Here is a 19376-nt window from a genome sequence, read left to right on the forward strand (position 1 = left end):
CAAGACACATTACGGTGCTTCTTCATCTTTCCCTCCTTAACAGATTTTCTGTCATAAGAAGGATGTGGAAAAGCATGGGAAAACACTGAAGGTTTACAAATCAAAGATTTTGTCATCTGGATCCCCTGTAAAATTTCACGCTTAAGGCAGGATACCATAATAAAAGGCTCTTCTGGAAGCACCCTTAGCTAAGCAAATCCTGGTAAAATATCAAAAGTTCCAGTCAATTCCAGGAGCCCAGTACTTTCAAAACCAGAAGTAGACTTATTTAAATCCAAGTGATTTAAACATCGCCAAGAAAAAAGGGCCAATTTAAAAATCATTGATTTAAAATAAAGTTGCTAATTCATATATTTCCTGAACAAGGATGCATGCTAATTGGCCGCTGTAACAATTAAACATATTGATTTCTAAGTAAATAGCGCTTTCATACTACCTAGGATCATGCAGCCCACAACTTTGGCACTGCAGGGTTTACATACATTTATAGAAATGCCATTGGGAAATTAGAGATTTCTATTTGGCTCTCTCTGTACGTATGCAAGGACACTATGCAAGATTAGATCACATATTTGAAGACTTAGTGCTCAAAACTTTCAGAAGCAAGGGCTGATAATTACTGGGCAAGAATTCTCCAGGAAGATGAAAATACTTGTGCTCTTTGGATGACTATCTAAATATTCATAATTCACACAATATTATAATACATGAATTATTGTGCTATACTTATAATGCTTTACCTGAGAAGTTAGATATTTTTTGCCATTGGTTCATTCTTTCACATAGAAAATGAGGCTTTCATTCATTGGCCCAGTTGAAATGTCATATCCCCAACCCAATAAACCATGGTTCGTTGGAATAGGAATGCACCATGTACTTATACATTTCCTCCTCCCCTTGTGTGCCTGGTTTATGAAGAGTCCTTGGTTTGCTAAACCAAAGTTTGCCATGACATCCAAACTGGGAAACTGTGGGTTGAGCCCTCCCTATAAACCAGGATTGCAAACCAAGGATCAATCCTGGTTTGCAATCCTGGTTTGTAGAAGGAACTCAAACCACAATTTCTCTAAGAACATTGGATGGGGTATGTGGCATCTGAACTGGGTCAGGTTATTTGATAGATGATCATGGACTCAAGTATTAAATGAAATTATTAAGGTAGATTTAAAACATGCTTATATTGTATTGAAGTTTCATTTTCCACCAGGATATAGTCCAAACTAGACATGATGCGGAAGATCTGGCAACAGAGCCCAAGGACTAGGCTGTAGCATGGGGAAGGGGAAATTAACCCTAAGTCATGTCCCTGATGCTATTTGCTCTCTAGAGAAAAGGTTACAGGTACTTTTATGTTTTTCCCCAGAGGGCAAATAATGACATAGCTGTAGTGGGGAAATGGTTCAAGGAGAAAGGAGTCGACCCCTTTTCCCACCAGCGCTGTGACCGCAATGAGATTCAGGGGTCCGGCATTGCTGCAATGAAGAAAAAATAGAAAAACAGTGAAAGGTCTGTGACAGGATCTCCTACATCTCACATAGTTGGCCTCTAAGGGCACAATCCTATGCATGTTTAAACAGAGAAAAGGCTGGCTGGGGAATGCTGGGAGTTGTAGGCCTTTTCTCTGTCTAAACATGCATAGGATTGGGCTCTAAGAGCCTTTTAATATAACTGAAATTAAAAAAACACAAAGGTTTTTTTTATTTACCCAGCAAAAAACTCTGTGCCTGAAGAACTGCTAAACTATGTAAAATATTAACATATATACAGGCCAGAACAATTAGTTGGATAAACTCAAACATCGTTTAAATGTGGCAGTATTAAAGGTTTCTCATAATCTATTTTCTTATTAGATAAAGGCTGAAATGGTCATTTACCCTTGTGTGGCAATTCCCTAACAGTGTGTTGCAATAAACAACGTGCTGCAATAAATAGATACATAATTAAAAATCAAAAACAAATCAAAGGCTCCTGTGGGCCCTGCCATGCCTCTTCTCTACATGCAGGCTTGGATTGAAGTGTGAGCCCCACACCCCTAAAGGAGCCCTCCGATGCACCTCCCACTGAGCTTCCCGAAAGCAGCAGCACCACGATCTGCAGTGAGTGGCTGTGAACCTCCCCTCATTGCAACTACCCACAATGCCCTGACAGAGCAGTCTAAAATGGCAGCTTCCTAGGGCCGGCCCTACCGTTAAGCTGAGTCGGGCAGCTGCCTCAGGCAACAGGTGCTGGGGGCAGTGAGCAGCAGTGAGGTGTTGGAGGACCGAGCTGGGGGTGCGCCATAAGGTAACCAGCTGCCTTCAGGTGTGCTGTCCTGTTGTCATAGCTGAAATAAGGTTCAGTTGCCAGTTTGGTCAGCTCCTGTAGCTGGGAAGGGGGCGCCACATTGTCCTTTGCCTCAGGCAAGCGTCTTGCGCTATCCCTGCAGCATCCCAACTGCTGCTACTACCATCGGATGAGACCAGGCCTGGGGATGCAGGAAGGCTTGACGCAAGCCAGTATTGGTGGGGCCTGCAGCAGTTGCCTGCGGATGTTGGGTGCCACCGCCTGACCTGTCTGTACAATGCACTGCTCTGGCCCCGAGTGCATCATTCTGCCGCATCTCTGCAGCGACCATGGTTGGATCATTCGGTCACGGCTCAACGCACAGCAGAACTGCCTGTCCTCAGAGGCGGCTGCTCTTTGCATCTCTGCATGAGTCATTGCTCTGGGCTTGCTTCCTGCCACAGGCACCTCTTGGCACTTGCCAGGCTCCTGATTTTTATTTTATTGAGATATTTTTATTTATTTCTTTAACTGGGAGGCTGGCTTGCTGCAAAGCACAGTGATGCTCCAGTGCCATCTTTGTTTTGTTTCAAAGAGTGTTTTTGTGTTTGGGAGCTCAGACCCCACCTCTGCCTCGTACTTAGGTTTGTGGGCAAGTTATTTTTCCTTTAGTCTCACCAATTTGCCTTCTGGGAAATGAGTGTTTTGTGACCAGCCGTGCCCGCTATGGCAGCCGTTTTATAAATGGACAAGGGGCCACCATGACAGCCATTTTGGGGGTGTGCCCATTACACTCTTTTAAAAAAAAACAACTTTTATTTTATTTTTTATCTTTATAAATGAAATAAACAATACCAACAACCTAATTGGTAGCTGCAGTTTCCCAACAATACAATATTCTTAAGAGGACACAGGAATAACAAAAAGGAGGGAAAAAAATTATTTAAAATGATTAAATTTAAACTCCAATACACATGGGCTTCAAATTCCATTTACTTAAAAATTATACCTATAACCTTGGCAAAATTACAATTCAATACAGCATGATTAATCTTATCATGTCATCAGTCTTATAACAAGGAAGCAGGCCTACAATTCATTTCCAGTGACCATACAGCCAGTCTCATAAAAAGGATAGTAATAATAATAAAAAAGGAAGGAGATTAAGAAGGATAAATAATGATAACAAATCACAAATAAATTTTATAATGTTATATGATAATAAAGGTTAAAAACAACATTACAACAATCAGTAATATATTTTATACCAGATATATAAATGAGTGTGCACATTTCTATACACCCTCAAACAGTATATTTAGGTACAGTATGTCATATCCATTTTAAAGAAAAAGGATTTTTAAAAAAAGGAGAAAGAAAAATGAGAAAAAGCTGACAGATATATATATATATATATATATATATAAGCAATTAACTCTGGCCTAACCCGAGTCATTCAGACGAAACATAACCAGTTAACAAAACATGTTTGTGGATTCCAGTTCATAGGGCTGTAACAGAAATCTCACGCGTTTTTGCATTTAGCTACCCCTCCACCATTTCACGATCTGGGAACTTCTTCATCTGACCTTCAGAAACAATGCACAATGTAGCAGGATATTTTAAGTGATATTGTAAGTTCATTTGTTTTGCCAGATTTTTCGCCTTAATGAATTGTCTTCTTTTCTCAGCAACTTCTTTGGTGTAATCTGGAAATAACATAACTTTATCTTGTTTCCAAAAAAGATTTCCACCCCCTCTTGCCAAACACAGGATATAATTTTTTGTGGAGATTCTTGCAAATTGGACTATAATCGTATAGCCAGTCCCTTTGGCATTTGGCACACGGAATGCCTGCTCAATATCAAGTAAATAATCAGATGGCACACAGGGAGTATCTCATGCAAAAGCTTATCTACGAAAGTAGACAAATTTACATCACTAGGCACATTCTTAATACCAATTATACGTACATTAGCCCTGCGCGTAAAAGCCTCCAGATGAGAAATTCTGACAAGCGAGTTGTTAAAAACTTGTGACGCAGTTTTGTTGGCTGCCACCCTATCTTCCAGCTCGTTAACCTTCGCCTCCATTTTTTGCCAAGAAGTGTTAATTAAATCCACAGTCCCTTGCAGGGAAGTGATGGAATTTTGAATTACGTCCAGCCTTTTAGCCTATTCAGCTAATTGCGAAGACCATGTTTTTATCAGAGTAAATAACTCCCTCTATATTTTCAGATCTCAGCGCCTTTGCCAAAGGAGGTACGGGGGGAGTAGGCGGAGATGCATTTCCTTTTTTTCTCCTTGCTGTACCCATGTTTCTCTTCAAACAGATCTTGCAGTTCCTCAAATATCCTCAAATATTGTTAATATTTCTTAAACCATTCCTCAGATATTGTTGGTATTTCTTAATCCATAAATTATAATGGAGCACATCAGCCCTAATTTCTCCTATTTAAATAGGAGTTTCAAAACAACTTTTGGTGATGATTAAGCTCTGGGAGGGTAGTCTCGGAATCCAGCCCCCCTGCCGCTTCGCCTAGAGGACTAATTTACCAAGACTTCATCCAGATGCTGCCTTGACTCCCCTTTTAATTCCAGGGGAGAGATGAAATCTTTTTCAACCTTTTAAAAAGCTGTTTGAGATAGCATCCCATGGAGACTCCACGGAATGCTACAAGGGAGACGTTGGCTCCGACCGGAAGTCTCAAAAGGGTTGGTGCGCCCATTACACTCTTAAAACTCCCCATGTGCCCAATGACCCCAAAAGTTTGGAAACCCCTGTGCTGAGGGGCGGGGCGGGGGGTTCCTGTGCAGGCAGTCAGTTCCGTTTGGAAAACACTGTCCAAGAAAGATAACGAAAGGGCGTTTGAAAAGCGAGGAAAATATTTACCGCTGCTCCCGTTTTGCCATAGCAGGGTTACTTGCTCTGTCGCTGCTTATCATTCTAACAGCTTTCAGTAAGATGTAAATAATCAAGTGCTTTCAGAGTTCTGTGGTTTAAAACAATGAGATCCACAGCTGCAAATACAGAGATGCTAGAGAAAACCCATTGTTAGCTCTTCTGTATTCCTCATTTGTATCTCTGTAGAGATACAATAAAAAGACCTTGCAAATGACTAGTGCTCATAGCATTTACTTCCCACTGCACAGGAGAAGCAACAAGTATCCTACTAAGGCATTTAGATCTGACTCTTGATGAATATAAGAGAACCTTTAAGTGTTTGGGGCGTGCTTAGACAGTACTTATTGGGGGTCGCGGTGGCTTAGTGGTTAAGACGCTGAACTGCAGACCGGAAGGTCGGCAGGACAGCAGTTCGAGACCCGAGTGCTGCGTGACGGAGTGAGCTCCGTCTTCAGTCCCAGCTTCTGCCAACCTAGCAGTTCGAAAGCAAGAAATTGCAAGTAGATAAATAGGTACCGCCTCGGCGGGAAAGGTAACAGCGTTCCGTGCACCTCAGTGCTCAGTCATGCCGGCCACATGACCACGGAAGCGTCTTCGGACAGCGCTGGCTCTTCGGCTTAGACACGGGGATGAGCACCGCACCCTAGAGTCAGACACGACTGGTTGGGGACACCTTTGCCTTTTACCTTTTTTAGACAGTACTTGGAAGCACTATCGGTGTGTTACCTATTCTTGGTCTCTCTCCCCAGTGCAGCACACAGCAATATAGACCACCAAGTGCGATTAAGGTATAGGTGGGCTTTTCCTGCCTCCATGACTTGTTCACCCCTCCCTGAAATCTGAGAATGGTCACAAGGCTGGCTCAGATAAATGCAGCAGGCCCCTGTTCAAACATGATGGGCCTGAAACTGGCACCCATTCCTACCACTCTGATTAGACTCTCAGAAAAAAACACACCCTAGCATCTGGTCAGGCCAGTATAGGAAGGATAATGTCTGAATTCAAGAGAATAAAAGTTACCACAAACAGCATATCAATATAACTCCTTTTCAAAAACCGACTTTACACTACTTACCTTATACAAAGCTTGCTGTCAGTTGCAAGTGTACCGGCATGCTTTGGTAGGAAGGCAATTTATATAATTACATATGTAATATGTAACATTTCCATGCCAAGATTCAGCTATCAAAAATAATGAAATTAGTAACTTTTACCTAGAAAATGGTCAGTTAATGCTCATAAGGAATTTCATACACATTTTCGGATATGACAGCTGTTTAAGCCTGCCAGAGCTCTTTCATATTCTTTGACTGCTATTTACAGAAATAACAATCAAAGCAAACTACAGGAAACTCTAAGCTATGTTCATATAACCACTATGTGTATATTGTATTACACATACACATTATATATCCATATCTATATAAAATCTCCAGTTTATAACATCTTGTCACACTGTGCCATCATGTTCAGAGTATATCAAAAACAAACAGAAGGCAGGTAATTGGCTTGTGGGGAAGCAGCATTTTAAAGATGCACTGTGTCCCCTAAACCTGGGGCCTGGTTTGGAAGGTGCAGTGATGTCTTTCTGATTTGTTCTCCTCCATCTGCAACCGAGGATCTAGCTTTGGGATGCATTGCCTGCCTCCATTGAAACCAGCTCTGGGGACTGGGAGAGTGAAGCATATTATTTTCACCCACGCCCTGTTCCCAAACTATATTCTGGGCAATTGGGAGGCACTATGACATGGCATGACTTAGAGGTGGATGATTTGGGAAGCAGCACTGCTGAGTGGGGGCATGACAAAAAATAGCATCCCCACCCTCAACTTGCATGGATTAAATTATCAGTTCAAACAGAGTGGTCTGGATCCAGGAATTGCTGCCTCGCAAAAGGTCCCTCTGCACGGTTGATCCAGCTTAAATCCAGATCCAACCCATTATATGGAAACACTGTTCTCTCTCAAGTTCAGAGGGCTTCTTTAAAATCTCAGTCCCTGAACTTATAAATTGATTTCAATGCCCATTATGTTGATTTAGTGTTGCATCTTTGACCCCCGAGGTATGCTATTTTTCACAGTTTTTAAGCGTTTGCATAAGGACCACCAGCCAGCTGTCCACAGAATTGGGTGAGGACATTAAACTTAACTTCCTAAAGAGATGATTCACATTTAGCAAATGAGAGATGGGGAGCAACAGGGAAATAAAATGTCAACATATAAACCCTGGGGGCAGACAGAAACCCCAAACCCCAAATCGATTAAAGCCTGGTAGATTTTCATCTGCTATGGAAGAACTCCAATATGAATGAATGAAAATGAGTAAGAACTCCTTAGGGCAACTCCTGTTCTGATGCCCAAAACCTGGTGCAAATGCATCAGGGGTGATCTCTCAACTGCAATGAAGAGGCTGGGAGTGGGCTGTGATTTCTCTCTCTTCCAGCCCAATTCCCACTGCCCACCAAAACCATTGTTAAGGTGCCAGCATGTACTGTATATTAACCGTCAAGCTAGCCAAGTGCCAAGTCAACCCGTGTTTAACCAGATTCAAACTCTAGTTAAGAATCCCAATTAAGTAGAGAGCCTTCACTGCAGTTAACATCTATGCTGATGTAATGCTCAGCTGAGGTTAAAGAGGGCCATGAGAAGTGGCAATGGGGAAGGGGATGGGAGTGTGCCATCTCACAAATCGTTCACAACCTTTTAATTGCAGTTTAGAGATAACTCTCATTATCTCCACAACAGCACTCCAGGACGGACTCCTTGCAACATCGCTGATATATAAAACATGTTTTTGCTAAAAATAGATTGATCTTTGAAGTTCATTGGATAATCTAGAGGCAAAAATCCACATTATACAGTAGAAATGCAGTCAGCTGATAAAATTTATTAAAGATTCTGCCTGAGAGTTCCTTTCAGTCTTTGAGTTTATGCAAGTGGTTCTGATCCATTGCCGCGAAGAAGGTGCACACGGCTGCCATGATGAAGACGTGCATTCCCTCATAGAGAAGCTTGGGCGAAAAGACACTCCAGATGAAGAGGTGGTAGCGCAGACTCGTGACCAAGATGATGTACACCGCAACTGGGATGGAACGGAGCAGTACGTAACAGAAACAGCCATGCCCCATCGCTGCAGAATTCCTGTCCATAATAATAAATTAAAAAATGTCACAAAATGCAATCTGTTCAATTTGAGTGTGCGTTAATGCCCCATTCTGTAATGTTCTTCACATCTGTTTAGGAGTGTGCCAGTATAAAAAAGCCTCTGTGATAAATGAAAGATGAAGAGCATTCAGAAAATGAACACAGACCAGTTTCCAGTGTTCTATCCTACTCTTGCATAACGAAAAACAATGAGTGACGTCTAATCCTCTAATCTACTTTACAGGGCTGTTGTAACGATCACAAATGTATGTAAAAAATGTAGAACACTCCAAACTGCTAACCCTTATTCTCACCTATCAAGATGGTTATTTCTCCATCTTTTCCTCCCTCCAGAATGAATGGCACTTGGGGACTCTGTTGTAGTGGGATCACAATCTGCCATCTGGGTAGGCCGCCTGGTCCCAACAGAGGGATTGGGGGAAGGTGTCAGTGTGCAAATAAATACATCCAACCCCATAGAGTCCCTACAACAATCTCTGCAAGTGGAACCTGCAACAAAATGTTGCAGTATGGAGCGTCCTGTTCAGCGTTCTACCTGGCCAAGTCTTTTAGGACACTCCATTCCTTTCACATCCTCCCTAGTTTCCCCCATCCAGTCAGCCAGCATTCTGTGGACAGCCTTAGTGGCCACTGAAGACGGTCTCAGTTCTTGCTGGGGAAGTCTAAATATTATTTGTACTTCTGCAAACCATGGGGTTCCTCCCCAACCCTGCTGATACCTCCCCCTTTTGTGTGTGGATGGTACCATTTTGGCTACATAAGAATCTGTACTTAGATAATGAGTTCGCTACTGGTATGTGAGATATAAATCTATAATAACAGAAGAGGATGTGTGTCTATCTGTCCATCTGTCGCAACCATTGAGCTGAGACTATGAAACTCAGACTCCTGAAACTCGGTGTGCATACTAAGGGGAGCCTAGGGGTATGCATCTCGGGGTTATTCTGCCCTTAAAATGCATACAATGATTTCAATGTGTCCATGTGGTTGAAGCCTGCAGTAACATCTTCAGCCACTAGAAACAGACCTCTCTAACCAGCACATACCTTTGCAACCCATACAATTTGGAGCCGGGGGAGATTAGCAGGCCGAGGGGCAGAACCATATGCCTGCCCCCTGCTGTGGGGCAGTTCCCACTCTGGGGAATGGAGTGAGCAGGCCTCTCCCACAGGGGGCGCACCTTGGCAAGGGCTGTGCCTAGGGTTGCCAGTGGGCATAGCTTTGCTCAGATGGGGCAGCCACAAGGCGTCCACTCTGCGTAAGCGCGTTTGCATGCTTTGCTGTATCAAACTAAGGGCTCTTCCAACCCATGCGAAGCTAGGTCCATTTGCCAGTGGGAAATAAATGATTTCTTAAGCCTTTACACTGATCAAGAGCTACTATGTCTCTCCATGCTTCATATGGAGAATTCTGGCACTTGACGGGCTGCGCAGTTCTGTACTTCGTAGGGGCTTCTGATGGATATGTTGCTGCTGCTACGTTTCACAGCAGGCCCAAGAAAATGACAGGAGTGATGGGAACCATCCAATGCCAAACAAATATCCAGATGTCTGCTTGACAGCTTGAGAAACCATTTGGCAGTCAGCATATGGCAGTTACAGAAGCAGTACCACAACTGCTGCCACCCCCCACCCCCAAACTCCACACACTGGCGCGCTCATAACTGTGCATCTGTCATTCCGGAGATATACACACAACACTTTGCAACCCCACCCTAAAGAGAAGGCTTTATCGTAGGACGAGTCAGGAAATAAAAGGAATAATAGCCTGCTCATACATGGACGAAGACAGCTCTCACTGAATGGGGAATTGGGGAAGAACGCAAAGGCGACATGTCTGAAGGGAACGGCTGCCAAGCAGCAACAAGATTTTACAGCAGTGGTTCTCCAAGCGTGTTCCAGGGAAACCGTCGTTTCCTTGAAAGAATGCCAAGGGTTCCTCAGTGAGGAAATCAATAATGGCAGACAAGCTTCCCTGAATGACCCAGCATTACTGAACATTACCTGGCAACATGTGGCCACAGGAAAGTATTGTCCCCGCTATGGCTGGGTCAGGCTCAGCTCTGGAGCAAATCCATTAAGCAAAGTCAACAAGCAAGCAAAAGGTCAAAAGGACAGTATTCCCCATCCAGAAAAAAGGGCAGTCCAAAAGCAGGGTCTTACCAGGAGTCCAGAGGTCAACAGCACAGATGTTCAGTCCAAGGAGAAGCAAGGTTTTCAGTGTACTGGGAGCTGAACTTAAGATGTTGCTCCAGCAGCTAGTGGGTCTCAACTGAAGACCTACATGGCCAAGCCTCCCAAGCCCACACCCAGGTTCAGCTAGAACACATCAGAGGCTTATGGAAGAAGCTCTCCTCATGAGGAGGGCCCTACTCACAAGGAGCTCTTTACTCATGAGGAGCCTTCCTCTGCAACTGGACACTTCTTCTCACAGTGGTGGCTCTGACATGGCTCTTGAGTCACCACCATTCTCAAGGGCCAGGTGGTTGTTCAATCTCCTTCTCAGATGCAGACCCCTCCTCCGCTTGCAAGTATGGAGCCAGAGACATCTCCCCTAAGGGCCCAGGCTCCTCTTGGTCTGTCTCCCACTCTCCTGGCATGGACTGCTCCTCATTGTGATCTTCCTCCAGGAGTTCTGGCTCTTCCTCTGAAGAAGATTCCTTCAAAGGCAGCATGCCACCCCAGACCATGACAACTATTACATGTTTCTTGGGTATAGTATCAGTTCTCACAGGCCAATGGCAAGATGCAACAGGGCTGGATAATGCTCTGCGTAAACTCAGTGCAATGCGCAGGCACTCCATGGCAGAGAAGCTAGGGTTCCTCAGCAGACAAGACAATGGTGGGAGTGTGTACATACAAAATGTGATTTAACCACATCCTGTGGTCCATGTAATGCTCCAGGCTGCAGGTGTATAACAACTACACGTAGTAGATAGTATCTTAAAATGTAGTAACCATAGGGACGTGCGAATCAGCAAAACTTGAGCTTGCTGAAATTCTCCAAATTCCATCTCGAAGCTCAGTCCAACTTGACTCCGTATCAGAGTGCGAGCTGTTTTTTTTTTTTTCCCTCACATGAAAATCTGTGTGTAGTTCTGTGCGTATTTTTCCAAGTGTACGCATCAATTGCATGCATTTTTGAAATGTGCACATTCTTCTTCCATAATTGAAACATGTACTCACTTCAAATAAATGCTGTTGAAAGCATTTATTTATTTTTTGGTCTGCGAATCACACTGCAAGCTCAGAAACGTACGGACTTCCATCGCAGATTGCGTCCGGAAGGTGCTAACGAGTAAAATCCTGATCAAAAATGAACTGAAGCTAATTTCTAATAAATCCCTAAGCAACCACAGAATCAACTTTTTATTTACTCCCTGAACTAGCTACATTCCTCTAGCTACCTTCCGTTGATATCCAAAATTTCAAATTCACAGAAAAGCATAGACACAAAACACCGGAACTTTGTTACAAAATGGCTGCTGAAAGTGCCTAGGTAATGGAATTTACCACATTCCTATCCATGGTCTTCCTTCAAGGAGTCAAGGGCAGTGTGTATGAGATTACTGCATATTTTCCTCACAACAGACCCATGAGGGATGTTAGGCTGTGAGACGGTGACTCCATAACACATGCAGGGGTGCCTCTGCAAACAAGTCCATCCCAGGCTCTGAAACTCCCTGCCAAGGCAAGCCAGGGTTGGCTCCCTCTTTGTTGGCTTTCCTCTGGCAGGCAAATAGGTCTTTATTAAGGCAGGCCTACAGCATGTAAGCCGGTTTGTGATGAAGGGGGTTTTAACTGGTTGAGTACTGTTTATTTCTTTTGTTGTGCTTTTAATTGACCTGTTTTAATTAAGATTCTGTTTTAATCTGTATTTCTATTACTACTGGTCCCCTTGAGTAACATTTTTGGCAGAAATGTAGAATATAAATAAATAAATAAACTAAGTTTTTTTAAAAAGGCAGGCAGCGTGCCCATGCAGATTATGGGGCACTGCTGTGGTCTATGTAAAACTGTCCATCTGCCCAGTGAGCTTCATGACTGGGTGGGGATTTCAGCCCAGATCTGTCCAAACTAAGCATAACGCTACCATAAGGACATAAGAGCCATGCTGGATCAGACCAAGGGTCCATCTAGTCCAGCATTCTGTTCACACAGCTGCCCATGGGAAACCCAGCAGCAGGACATGAGTGCAACAGCACCCTCCCACCCATGTTCCCCAGCAACAGTGTACATAGGCATACTGCCTCCAATACTGGAGGTAGCATAGAGACATCAGGACTAGAAACCACTGACAGCCTTCTCCATGAAATTTGTCCCTTTCCCTTTTAAAGCTATCCAAAATGGTGGCCATCACTCTATATCGTGGAACTGAATTTCATCATTTAACTACGCACTGTGTGAAGAAGGACTTCCTTTTATCGTCTGGTCCACAACACTAGCTTTCAAAAGAACTGAGAGCTTTGAGGAGGCTTGGTCAACAGGCGGTCTGTAGGCAACATGTAGCCCCTGCTGAAATTGTTTCTCCTCGTGGGAGAGATACGGAAGGGGCCATAGCTGTCCTGTCAGGTGCCCTTCCCAGTGGAAACAAGACTTTTTCATATCTGTCCGGTGCCCTTCCCTTCCTTCCAGTGGAATGAGAAATACAGCCTCACTCAGTGCTTTTTACTTGTGCTTCTCTCTTTAAGCACATAGACTGGGGCTGGCCAGTCCAAGAGCTGCAATGATAGAGAAACCCCTGGGGCAGCTGCCCACTTCTGGAGGAGAGGGATGCTTCTCACCCGGTGAGAAGCTGCCTGCCAGGTTCTTCAGTTGTGAGGAAGAGACTCTCCCTGGTCAAACTGATGGGGAAGCAGAATGACTGGGGGAATCTTTGCCTGAGCTGAAGAAGTTGGTCATCACCAGCTTGGGGATCTCCAGCGGAAATTAGTCTGTCAAGCGTGAACACTAAATCTAGTGTGACTCTTTACTTTAAGCTAAAATGTGCTGATATTGTTGGCATTTTTGCCCCTGCCCCTTTTGACTTTGGACCCACCCACCTCTGGAATCCCCCGCCCCCAAATCTTCAAAACTCAGTTTGGCTTTCAGGCTGAAATTATTATTATTATTATATTTATTATATTTATTTATATCCCACCTTTTTCCCAATACTGGGACTCAAGGCGGCCTTACGTTAAAACTGCTACAATTAAAACCTATACATAGAAATATAAATACAACTGTATAAAACTAGTTATCCCCAAAGGCCTGCTGGAACAAAAAAGTTCTTGCATGCCTGCGAAAACATATCAAGGAGGGTGCCACTCTCGCCTCCCTGGGAAGGGAGTTCCAGAGCCTTGGGGCAGCCACCGAGAAGGCCCTCTCCCGCGTCCCCGCCAGGTGTGCCTGTGATGATGGCAGGATGGCGAGAAGGGCTTCCCCTGAAGATCTCAGGGCACGAGTAGGCTCATAAGGGAGAATACGGTCTTTCAGATAACCTGGGCCCGAGCCGTATAGGGCTTTATAGGACATAACCAGCACTTTGAATTGTGCCCGGAAACAGACTAGAAGCCAGTGAAGCTGTTTTAACAGGGGAGTTGCATGCTCCCTGTAACCAGCCCCAGTCAGCAGTCTGGCTGCAGTTCTTTGAACCAGCTGAAGTTTCCGAACACTCTTCTGAGGCAGCCCCACGTAGAGCGCGTTACAGTAATCCAAACGGGATGTAACTAAGGTGTGTGTCACTGTGGCTAAGTCAGACGTCTCAAGGAACGGGCGCAGCTGGCGCACGAGCTTTAACTGTGCAAATGCACTCCTGGCCACCGCTGAAACCTGGGCATCCAGGCTCAGGGCTGAATCCAGAAGTACACCCAAGCTGCGAACCTGTGTCTTCAGGGGGAGTGTAACCCCATCCAGCACAAGCTGTATCCCTATTCCCTGATCGACCTTTCGACTGACCAGGAGCACCTCTGTCTTGTCTGGATGAAAGAGGTTCAACGCCTTGGAACTTGACCAATTTTATTGTTACAACTGTGGAGGAGGAAAGTATTTAACACCTGGAAGTAAGTCACCTTATGGGTTTTCAGATTCTCCCTTCCCCTTCCCTTTATGCCTTATGATGCTAGTGATACAACTCTGGCTGGGGGCGGGGGGGGGGGGTCGCACTACAAGCCCATCACACACTTTAGCATTCTGAGCTCTCCTGCTCAAGTTGTCCCCCTCTGGCTTTCCCACAGCTGTCATAGCCCCTTGCAGTAACAAACAAGACATTTTTAGGGGAGGGGCCAAAGGCCTTATCAAGGCATTCTGGTGATCTTGCAACAAACTGTAACCTGAATATTATTGAACATTTTCCCTGTTTGCCCTCTCCTTTCAACAAACAAGTTTTAAGAAATTGTAATTGATCCGTACTGTGAATCCAGGTACTCTTCAATAGGTGAGGACATTCAGCTGGTTTCCTTTGCTCAAGTTTTGAAACGGGAAGTCAGCAGAGCGACGTTCCACATGGATTGCCAGGGGGATTTCATACCAGGTTACTGGACAAGATTTTCCAGTTTGAGTTTAACACTCAAGGCCAAATACAAGGAGGCCAAAGGGAGATTGTACTGATTTTAGCAAAAGACTCAACAGCCCACTACGTTTTATGGAAGAATCTGAGTTTAAGTGCCAAGAGGTGATAGGCCAATCCTACTTCATTAATAAAGACTGAAGAGTTAAGATCATAGCCACCAAAGTGGCAGAAAGCCTATCCTATTCAGCTTGAGCCATTTGGCTCTCTGCTAGTCATTGGTCTTTTGCCAATTTGCTCCTCAAGGGTTGAGAGAAAAGAAGCAGTTCTCTCCATTTGCTCAACATGACAAGGCCCCCCTCCCCCTGGCTGCAATGCGCACAAGACGATAGTTTTAAAGGAATAGTGACTTCCTAACTTTGATTCTATGCATGGCTCTAGAGCTCATCACCAAGTATCAGCTGGGAGGCACATCAGGGGGACCTACTTGGGCAACATGATAATCAAGGCACATGCCAGCTACCATGAATGTAACTGTGCATCAGGAACTACTCAAGGTAAAGATAAAGTAGTTCACATAACAGAGCGTGGACGTAGAGGGACACTAGATTCATTCATTCCATTGCTTTCCAATTGCAAATTTGACCAGCGTTTCCTCAGCTTTGATATCTGGGGGACAGATTTTGTTCTGGATTAAAAATCAGAGGTGTACGTCACTCTTACATATTTAATGTATTTAAAACCTATATTAGCCACTTTTCAGCCATGCTTTCAGAGAAACTGTCAACGTACACATTACATATATTTCTTCTATTAGCTCTCACAGCAATGGGCAGGCATGCTCCTTGCAAAGATCCCCACTCCTATTTTCAGGAGGTGGGAGGAAAGATGCAGAACACGTTGCAATTTGTTAACTGAAATGAGGCCGCTTGAATGCTGGGCTTTACTAGAGTTTTTCCCCTTCTCCATTAGCCTATTGATGAACCACAGTCAGTGAAACAGCCCTCCATGTGCGCGTATGCGTGAGGAGCATTAGCACTCCAGTGAATAAGATCTTGTGATTTGGTGGCTGCTGCTACGGGACTCTTGACAACACAGCCTCTGCATCCTGGGAGAACATATTTATGCAGGTTATCCAGCCAAAGCTGGAATTGTGTACTGCACAGAAACCAGCTTATTAAGTTTAATAAAGGATTGGAGGGGAATGGGAAATGAGATAACTGTTTTGCAATGCAAAACAGCTTTACACACGCACAGGCAATCTCTCTGATGCACAATAGGTGCCCAACAGTTCTGTAGTGATGAAATACCAAAGCATTTGGTAAACTAAGCAATGCACCACTGAACATACTAACCATCAAATTTAATGGGAAGGGTACAAACGCAGCAAAGGTTGTTGTAGGCCTAAAAATAGATTTCCATATCAGGCAACAAACTGAAGAGTCTGGCTCTACTTTTTGATCACAAAACACTCCATGTAATCTGCAGTAATTCAAAACCAGATTTTATTCACTTACTCTTAAAAGTGGAGAATATAAGTAGTGATATATGGGCTCCTTCCAACAGAACTGTGAACTAGAAGTCCCCAGTTCAAATTCCATTTCACTCAAGCCATCGCTCATGCAGTCTGCAATATAGAGATAACAGGGACCGGCCTAACACATTATAAGGATCACTGAGATAATCTGGATCCATTTCAGTTTGGATTCCAGCCCAGATTTGGAACTGGAACTGCCCGGCTTGCTCTAATGCAGAGGTGGTCAACTTGTGGTCCTCCAGATTTCTGGCCTACAACTCTCATCAGTCCTCACCACTGGCTATGCTGGCTAGGGCTGATGGGAGCTGTAGGCCAAAACATCTGGAAGGCTACCCTTTGCCCACACCTGCCCTAATGGGATAACCAGTACTGGGAAAGAGAAAGGGGGAGCGAAATCTTGTTGATTCTACTGTGTCTCTATAGTGTTCCAACACTATCAACCTTTTGTATCCTTGTGATAGGCTTACTGGATTGGAGATTGGTGGCTGGAAGCATGATTCCTACGTGGAGGGCCAATTCCAGAAGATGGCATTGGGGGACTTCACTTCAGCCATATGGCACTTGTTACAAGGTGCATCAGGGATCCATTCTGTCCTCCATCTTAGCTGGGTTGAGGGGAGGAAGGGTGCAATGTGTTATCCTAGAAAAGGACATGGCTGGGTTGCTGTAACACTGAACAGAAGCATTCCACACTGCAACAATTAGTTGCAGTGTCCACTTGTTCAAGATTTAAAATGGGCCGGGGGTGTGTGTGTGTGACAGAACAGAAACCCATTTCACACAGGCAAACTGAAGCAAATACACATGTCTTCTGAGTAGACATGTATAGGATTGCACTGTGAATTGCAGCTATTCATGAATGAAGGAAAGCCACTTTGTACCTGTTCAGAGGCACTCATCTCATTATTTCATATAATGAAGGACCGAATGCTGCAACTGAAAAGAACAGTTAGTGCTAAGCCATGGATCCCACACCTCAAAGCCAACAGGTAAAAATCAATAAAGAAGTTGTGTTTTAATGAAACAGCAAAGTAACGTACCTGCTAGCTGCTGCTTCTCATGGTTTGTCATTACATGCGAACCCTGCACTAAGGTTCAGGTAAAGGCTGTTAACCATGAACAATCCAGAGTTCACAACCCAACAACAAACTCTGGGTTCTCTTCCTGGGTTGTGCATGGTTAACGACCCATAGTTAAACCACACTGCAGGGTTTGCACATAACGATAACACACAATTCAACAACCCATGACTCAACAACAACCCATTTTCAACCCATACCCAACCCATACTCCAGGTTGTCGTTACATGCGAACCAGGCAAACACACAATTCTCCATTCCCTCCCCATCTCCATTCCCTCCCCATCAGTTATTTTTCTAGTTATCTATTTAAAGGTATTAGAAAAAAAGACATTAAGAAATTGGTGTTCGTATGACTCTTGCTGCAAGAACTGAATTAGCTAGTCATGGGAAATCTGCAGAGAGGCCTTCAACAGAGCACTGGTGTTTTGTTTCATAAAAAAAAGTTCTGAATTATACTATCTATGGTAAAGTTCACCCCATTTGGTGAGGTTTCAGAAAGGGAGAGGAGACACTTACACAATTAGATTCAGAACCTATTTTAAGAACCTGAATATTCGCAGCTTATTGGAATATAGGAAGTGTAATCAAGCAGTCCAGGCAGGAATTTTGACACTCCCGTGTAACGTAATTAATCTTTTCGCTGTACTTTGGGTGGCTGTTCTATGTCTTGAGTTTGTAATAGGAAGTGTCTGCATTTAACATAGGCAGATTTAAAATTCAAATGAAAACACTTTCATCCCGTCAGGGCTGACCCAAACATTTCGTCAAGAATTGATACCAGAAGATTTAAAAATAATTCAAACTATATCTGAAATACTGCAAATAAGTTTATCATATTTTTGTTAAGTGGCCCTTGAGTTATTGCATAGGCAGAACCATCCTAATTCTAAGAAATCCTGACAGGACTGGGGCAGGTCCACCCTGAAAGCCAAAGTTTATATTGTATTCAATGTTTTAACTTTTGTAAACCACCCAGAGAGCTTCGGCTATGGGGTGGTACAGAAATGCAGTAAATAATGATAATGATGATGATGTTATGCCCCCAGGTAGCATTGTGGGCACATGCCACAAATCTACTGACAGTGGTGTTCCCACCAGTGGTACAGTCCCAAATTGGGTGTTCCAGGAACACGGTTGCATCTGCTGGATCCAAAGCCCCCACCCCATTCCTCTGAGAGGCAACAGGATCAGGCCCTTTGACTAGGCCCACCTAGACGTGGCACAGTTAATTCCCTCCACTGTTTGTTTGTTTGTTTGTTTAAGATCCCCCACCAACTACTGGGGGAAAAGGCAAGGTAAGCCCACCGTTCTTCCCACTGCTTGGCATCAGCCGGCAGGGCTTTGAAAGGGGCAGACCATTGGCCACTTTGCTCCCAACCCCAATTAGGATTGCAGTGTAAATGGCTTTGTAACGGGTTGTAAACAGACGTTAAGAATTTCATTATAAAAATTCCACTGGGCATTTGGAGATGGCTAAGGTGTATTATCAGGTTTGATGTGACTGCTTTTTGGTGTTGTTATATTGTCCTGTTTACTATTGTTTTTATTGTTATTTTTACTGTCTTTTTGCTTTTATTTTAGAGTTTATTTTAATCCTGCATTTATTCAATATTTATACTCTGAATTGCTTCCAAGTCCTTATAGGGGATAGAGGTGTACACATGCCTGTTTTATATATAAATTTGTGCCTTTATTTAATAATGTATTTAATTGTATTAAATGAACAAACATATTTGAAAATGAAAAAGGCCAAGCAATCTACCAACCAATTCACATGAGCCTCACGACTCATCCATCCAACTGACACTGACTTGAGGATGACCTTTGTCATAGCCCTTCATTTAAGACAGTCACCACTACTCACCTTCAGCAGCCTTGCAACTCCAACAAGACACCTTGCTGGGAACCAGTGTGGGATCCCAACTTATCATTCATGAATTA

General features: G+C 43.8%; 1 protein-coding gene across 3 annotated transcripts in view; it reads right to left on the reverse strand.

The window, feature by feature from the left end:
• Positions 1–3097: 3097 nt before the first annotated feature.
• PIGG (phosphatidylinositol glycan anchor biosynthesis class G (EMM blood group)) overlaps positions 3098–19376 on the reverse strand; it is a 67166-nt gene continuing 50887 nt past the window's right edge. For 2 of the 3 annotated variants that reach the window (XM_084834833.1, XM_084834831.1), the window contains exon 13: positions 3098–8306. In XM_084834833.1, coding sequence (XP_084690959.1) covers positions 8081–8306 — 226 coding nt within the window. In that variant the 3' untranslated portion in view covers positions 3098–8080. The other variant, XM_084834832.1, reaches the window with a different exon arrangement.

The sequence above is a fragment of the Heloderma suspectum genome, chromosome 2 (assembly GCF_057233095.1).
Source record: "Heloderma suspectum isolate Gila_16-S chromosome 2, 16-S_ref, whole genome shotgun sequence".
Taxonomy (NCBI): Eukaryota; Metazoa; Chordata; class Lepidosauria; order Squamata; family Helodermatidae; genus Heloderma; species Heloderma suspectum.